At 39.8% G+C, this 7,359-nt stretch overlaps 1 protein-coding gene across 1 annotated transcript in view; it reads right to left on the minus strand.

The window, feature by feature from the left end:
- Positions 1-2,609: 2,609 nt before the first annotated feature.
- Positions 2,610-7,359, minus strand: part of pdhx (pyruvate dehydrogenase complex component X) — a 9,178-nt gene continuing 4,428 nt past the window's right edge. The window contains exons 5-6 of the mRNA XM_023428330.2: positions 4,521-4,585; positions 2,610-3,605 (exon numbers count right to left, since the gene is read on the minus strand). Of these exons, the coding sequence (XP_023284098.2) occupies positions 3,350-3,605; positions 4,521-4,585 (321 nt within the window). The 3' untranslated portion in view covers positions 2,610-3,349. The remainder of the gene's footprint in view (positions 3,606-4,520; positions 4,586-7,359) is intronic.

Genomic DNA, 7,359 nt, shown 5'->3' on the forward strand with positions numbered 1-7,359 from the left:
TAGGCTTTGCAAGCATAGTCTACAACCCAGTTAAAAGATGACTGAATAGAAAAGTGCTGGTAGTAAGGGAAAATGGAAAGACCAGAGGAAATCCTGTCAACAATGGTTGAACAAACTTGAGCGTGAGATAATGTGGATGAGAGCAAGCCATTCCCCAACCCTGGTGATCATTCACAAAGCTTATTCACACAGAGATACTTGTCTGTGTAGGAGAGACCAGAGAAAGGGATGGATTACCGACTAAAATTATTTATTATTGGATAATTTTTTTTGTTTAGTTTTTTAAGATATATAAGTATATATAAGAATATAATGATTCATCATTGACCCTTATTTTATCCTCCAAAACATTACCCTGCTAAAGAAGACAGAGTATCATTAATAATCCATTTGATTTCATTTGAAAGCCTCAGAACTGTTAATTCATAAATGGTCCCAAGCTTTGATACAGCCCAGGAAGACTGGGAAGGGCTAGATAGAGGTTTCGGGAATGGGTGGGGTGCAGACTCAGGGATGGTGCCACACCCTCCCACCCTGTGTTTTTTTTTTTTGTCAATCAAGAGCTGCTTCCTGCTTCTGGTATTCATTCACTCAGACCACTTCTACTATTTGGACCAACATATTCATCAAATATATCTGAAGGACATCCAAATATCAGCACAACATAAGTGCACACTAGCCCACTTTGGTTTCCATAGCAACTGCCTCCATCACTCTGCACCATGCTGTGTGTCCATGAGTCTGACCTACGCGCCTGCCCAAGCCCCCGCACTATCTTCAAGACCCTGCGCACAGTTCATCAAAACCTCAGCGGGAGCAAATCTGATTCCTTCTGTGTGGTGGCTCAATTATCCAGCTGTTACACATAACAAGATTGCTGGGCAGAGATAGGCAGGCGGCAGTAAGAGAAGTAAATGTCAGACTGTGACGGGAAAGCCGAGGAAATGTCAGAATCTGTTTTGCTGCATTTGCAGAGCTCATATGTGGAAGGGCATTGTTCAACTGCTCAAGCAGCTGTCAAACTGATAGCAAAGTGCGACATAGCACTAAGGTCTAATAAAGGAACATGATTTCACCATCTTGACATACAGTACTGCACTAACCAAGGGCAAATAAAACAGAGGAAGGATATGGCTTCAACAGTCTACTTCAAATACATTAGGCCTGAAGGATATTGCTTACCGATGACACTAGGAGGCTTTGTTCCAACACAAATATTTCATTCGGCTAGGATGTATGATAGTGCAAGAACACGAGACAACAGCCTTTCTACGAACATTAATGCGGTTATCACTAGCTCTCAGAATTCAGTCTGTTTCGGGGTTTTCTTGTCATCCATCATCTCATCTATGTGTGCTAAAAACACAAAAATAGCTTCTCATAATACACATACATTTGTGGTCACTTCCTGTGTAGGCTTTAATGGAAGCCTACACATTTGTTTCTCCTTTTTACGCAGTGTCAATTTCTGCTTTCGACTTGATCAGATCTTGACTCGCACAATTGAGCAGCTGGATTATGAGCACAGCCCACCGAGCAATGCCACATTTAAATTCAATAAGGAGGAGATAACTGGGGGATGAAGAAAGGGATTAGTCTGGTTGAGGCTGAGAAGATGACAGATGGAATATGGCCTCTAATATTATAACCCAGGTGTAACTGAATGACGGATGTCAGCTAGGTAGTGCTAATGATTAACAAGTAGTGACATTTCATGCTTAATATGACAACAATGGGGAAGATAGAAAAAATGAAAACTGCATGTGCACATAAGTGAGTCTTTTCCACATTGTTGTATGGTGTTTATGAGCCCCCCACCCCCCCGTGTACCCTGTCCATATGTCTACCTCCTAAATGCAGAATGCCCACATCTCTATCTGATATCTCAGCCTCCAGAGAACAAAACGTCCTCACTCCAGTCATTGAAAAGTGGTTATTAAGTGTGTGAAGGGTTGCAGTAAAAAGCAGAATAGTATAGAAAAAGGCCATTATTGAAGTTAGTCACATTAGATATTAATGCACTTCCTGTACCTCTCTTCTATTGCTGCCTGCCACACCTCACCATAGGTAATTTATATTCTGAATTAAAAATGCAGAAAACCCATCTTGTAAATCAGTTAATGCTGCAGCCATGAATCAATAAGTGTCTTTAGGCAATGGCAAACAGTAACCATGTTGTCACTTTCAGACACCTCCCTTGTAGCAATATGTGGATGGTAAAATGGAAATCTAAATTGGAGCCAAAAGAAAGTCTGTGATCACAGCCTTCCCCACTTCAGTGTCCTCTTCTGTAATCTGTAAAAGAAACAATACCAGATTCTGCTTACTCATATCGCGGATAAGCTCTGCCTGACTGGTGGCGATACATATGTAAACAGCTGTTCAGCCCACGCTTACAGCAAAGATACACATCTGCCAGCCGAGGCTGACCTGTATACTAAGCCCAGCAAATTATCCTAATTGGCTTCTTTGAAATGATTATTATATAATCTCTTTAGATTTTAATTAAATAGAAACACACACACAGACACACATCTGTATTTTCCCTGGTAGCTGTGCTATATCATGTAGGTGGGCAGAAACTTGTTTTAATGAGGCACACAGACATCTGAAGGTTGAACAGTGTGTTTTATTGGCATCTAAAGACACCGAAACCTAAATGATTGTATTTATTCTGTTTACACGTACACTTGAAAGTTTAGTTTTCAGGGATGTCACAGCATCTGTTTCAAATAAGTTAAAACATATTAACATGTACAATTAATTAAATTCTTGAGTTCTGTTTAATTTCATAACAATAGGAAATGTATGGTATGTGGGTTTAATCTTATTGGAAACTGCATTGCCAATGATGTTCAGTAATAAATATCTCTGACAAATTTACAGTAGGGCTTTTACAGTCCCGTGTACTATTGTGTGTGTTGTAATAATGACACATAATAGATGCACTGGTACTGAAAATAGAACATGAATTGGAATAACCACTTTATATATATATACACAACACTGGTGTGATAGAACAACCATCTCTATTGCAGTGTGTGGGATGCACCCTGCTATGCCACTTCTGTCTTGGTAATATTTGGCACCACTGCTAGAATCCTGTACCACTACCAGAAGCCTACTTTAACTCCTCCATCACAAAGCCTGGTATTTATCTGTCAGAAGCAAGCCTCAAACTCAAGTTTACACTATGTACAAGACTACTTTGTAAGCCTTAATCCAAGCATGAATGGGAATCAATTTTTGAGGAGCTCTCCGCTTGTAAAAGCAAGAGACAGGCTTTGTCATGCAGGCGTTTCTTACCTATGTCTTTCCAATCTCTTTCACACCGCTATCTTTTTGTTTTTCAGGCTAGGGCCATGCGTTGCGGTTGTTCTAGGTTGGAGCGGAATTTATCAAGAAACCGTGAGGCTAATTCGTCATCCACTAGCCGTCCGTCACTGGACAGTGTAACTGTCATCAGCTGCTGGGTGCGCAGGCTCTGGGCATCCTCACACAGTCGCAGCTCAGCCCTGGAGGTCCCGACAGCGAGGATACATGCCTGGGGAGGGTTGATCACAGCGCTGAAGCCACTGATACCGAACATCCCCAGGTTAGATATACTGTCACAGAGAGAAATGTAGGAGGGTGGGAGGAAGGAATGTAATGGGAAGAAAGAAGAGACAGTACACATATTACATCATTAGTCAAGCTCAGTGGGGGAGAAAATGCATAAAAATGAACTAAATGGACCTAATGGTGGCTCTAAAACCAGCGCCTTGATGCAAAAAAGAACATTTCCACTCAGAGTGAGTGAATAAAAAATTAGAGGGTGAATTAAGTGTATAAATATAATTGGCTGTGAACATCTTATGTTATGAAATAGTGATCAGTAAAGACGAATACAGCAGCACCAGCCTCCAAATCTCTCCCTAAATGCTGTGTATGGTGAGTAAGACTGACCCGAGGGCAGTTTGCCGTAATGAGAATTCTAGCTCAAGGGGAATGGAAAAACGAATAGAGGAATGGCATACACACATATCCTCAGGGGGACAAAAAAGGACTGCATCTCTATAGGAATTCATCGCTCCTGCCTGACACAGAAACCCCATTTATGTCTCAATGACACCATTAATTCTAATGAGCTGAAAAGCCTCCCTTCCACTTTTCTGCAATTGATGGCACAGTAACTAATGGTCCTTGTCGCCCAAGACCACATTCAGTTCAGGAGCACATGAAATGTCGAATCTGCATAATATACTGACTCTTTGTGAAACCGGATTTAAGCCATAATAGTGAAAATTTATGATGTCTATCTTATCTCTGAGCCGGAAAGGAAATTGTGAGATTGAATTAGGTGTTAAAGACAAAAGGGCCTTTGTTCCCACACATAAAAAAAAAAATCTGTTTATTGAACTGAGAAAATTAGAGAGTTGCACGATAGAAGACAGACTGGAGAAAAACATTAAGTTTGATAATGTCATCACTTTCCATATGCCTCTTCTTTGCCCGAGAGATGATGTGTGTCTTGGGTTTACCTGAATGAGCCTCCTTGGTACTCCTCAGGTAGAAGTTTCCCATCTCGAGCCTTCTGGGCCAATGCCTATGAAAGAAACATTACTCATCACTCAAGCAATATATCACAGTGCTCCTGATTTGTCCATGTGAAAAAAGGCATAAGTGCACTTAGTACTGGCTAAATGCTGTTAAATACCACACTCTGAAGCTTATCGAGGAAGTACCATTTTAGGATTTATCTGCTCTGTACCATGTTTGTACAAGCTTTTGTGCCTATCCATCAGATTTATGTTCAAATATTTCACAGGACAAGCAAAAACTTTGACCTGCTGGTGGCTCTACGGGAAAAGCTGAGGGAACACTAACTTCATTAGAATTTGTTGTCTGGGGACAATGGATATCTGTTCAATATTTCATGGCAATCCATTCAATAACTGTTGTGATATTTAAATCTGGACCAAGTGGTCAACCAACCACACAACAGACCACCTAACAACACCATTCCTTGAGCCATGCTGCTAGCATAGCTAAAAAGCTGAAAAGGCCAAATGGATATATTTACCAAGTAAAGCTAGACATCACTAAATATTCAAATTATGCCATGATGTTTTATAAGGTTTATATTGTCTATCTTAATTATTCAACAACCCACAACAAACCTGTATTTTATACAAACTTCTTATCCACAGCAATTCATCAAAAGTGATGACAGCCTTTCAGTCACAAATTTATATTGATGAAAAGCTTCACAGGTCAATTTTCAAATATCATGTTCAAGAATGATTATATGTCCAATAGCCATCACTGAGATAAATGGAAACTATCAGACTGTGCAATGCTTACATGAAGATAGAGAACTGACAACACCCAGATGGCATATGAGGAACCTGACAAGGAAAACTAACACATTGCTGCAGCCAGGTTCTGTGAATCCATGTTTCATAAGGACATGAATGAGAGTGACACCCTTAGAGAAAACACAAGATATCTGTCGGATGAGAACGGTACTGAGGTATTGTTTCGGTGTGCATACACATGATCCACTTTACTTTCACTAAGAGTGATTCCTGTGAGTCTAGAAGCATAAACAGTCATATCACAGATTAAGTATTAGACTTTGAATTTGATGAAAATAAAGGCACTGCATTATACTACAGACTTTGCTGAAAATGCATCAGTAAACTCATCTTTTTCCAAGCTATTGCTCTCAGTTAAGTTGAAAACTGCTGTATGGCCACCATGTCTCTTTTCAGCATGAACGTTATTAAAATGGAAATTTACTTAAAGGTTAACACAGGGACGCAACCAACACAGAACGTTGAGAATGAGTCACAGGATCTTTGACACACAGTGGGATATGGTGGGCACATTTGAGATAAGAGCTCCAACAAAAACAGTCTTATGTTCCGCTCCATCATCAATAGCCAGCAGCGACCTCTCCATGCTTCATTCAAACCACATGTTGATTTTAATTTGAGACCAATAAGGACTTGCAAATGTAGACTGAGCTCAAGGCAGCAGCATAACTGAACTGAATAGTAGTGGGTGGCAAAGTGCATTTTGAAAGCCTAAGAGGATTGAAACGTCTTTAGTTTTAGTCCCCATGCCTTAAAGCAGCTGTTATGTGTGTGCACTGGCAATGTAACATTTCATACATTAATTTGACCTGTAAGTACCAACAGACATTACATTATCTGACTTGAATCAAAATAAATGTTCAAATGATCAAATCATGGCAATAGATAGATGGCAATAGATATTAAGAACAGAACGACTATTTTTTTTTAATCAAAGAGGACTTATTATAGCAATTTCATCAAATATTGGACACAGTAATACAAGGTTAGCCGTAGCGAAGAGAGAGGGAAAAGGTGGAGACAGAAATAAAGTAAAGATATATTTAAAAATGAAATGAAATTATTAGATATTATTATTGATCGCTCACACTCTATAATCATCACTTTTTGTGTTGTTATAATGTGTTGCAAATGTACGAACTAACATTACTAATCCTTACATACATGTTGAGGCAACACATCATTTCCATCAACTCTGAAGCACCACATTCACAGCTTGTTTTGCTAACACTTACATTACAGTATAGCATTAATGTGCTAAGATACTTGTCCAGACAGACAGACAGACAGAAGCAATTTGCATCTACTGCAAAATCTGATTGCATGGATTTACACAATTGCAGAATAATTGAGTAATAGTATGTCTAAAACCTAATTACACACCCACTTGCTCACTCACTTCCTCAACCCAACCAGCAACAACTCTCACTGTGTGCATTGCCCAAAAACTACCACACATATTATCACCCCTGCCAAGTTGAAATTGGTATTGTCACTACTACAAAGACTTCAGCCACTGTCAGCACGATTACCACTGTAGCTACTACTGCTACTATCGCTGCTACTATTACTACAGCAGACACTGAAATGTGATGTGAACACTATTCAGGCAACGTTGCGTCATGAGGATAAAAAGCAGTCTTCCAGTTTGACAACACTGTTTCATGGAAACAGTGAAGAGCCTTCCATGCTTGGTTGCTGACAGTTGATGAATCAAAGTCATATCTTCACAGAGACATAATATGCATAAATATGGATGCTGAACATTTGGGGAATATTAGACCTAGTCATTGCTGGTGAGAAATATGACGTTGTTTACCCTGATATCTGCAGAAGTTCATCTATTTGATCGGCGTGTCTCTTTGGCGAGAAAGAGAGTGAAACTCGAATCATCAAGTGTGTACATGCAAATCAGATTTTGAAAGCATATTTGTGTGTTTGTGAATAAATGTGTGTCCCCAGCTGCTGACTGTGAGCAGGAGAAAGAGCTGACCATTGTTGC

The sequence above is a fragment of the Seriola lalandi genome, unplaced genomic scaffold, assembly GCF_002814215.2.
Source record: "Seriola lalandi dorsalis isolate HSWRI2012SDOR001 ecotype SW California unplaced genomic scaffold, Sedor1 jcf7180002054873, whole genome shotgun sequence".
Taxonomy (NCBI): Eukaryota; Metazoa; Chordata; class Actinopteri; order Carangiformes; family Carangidae; genus Seriola; species Seriola lalandi.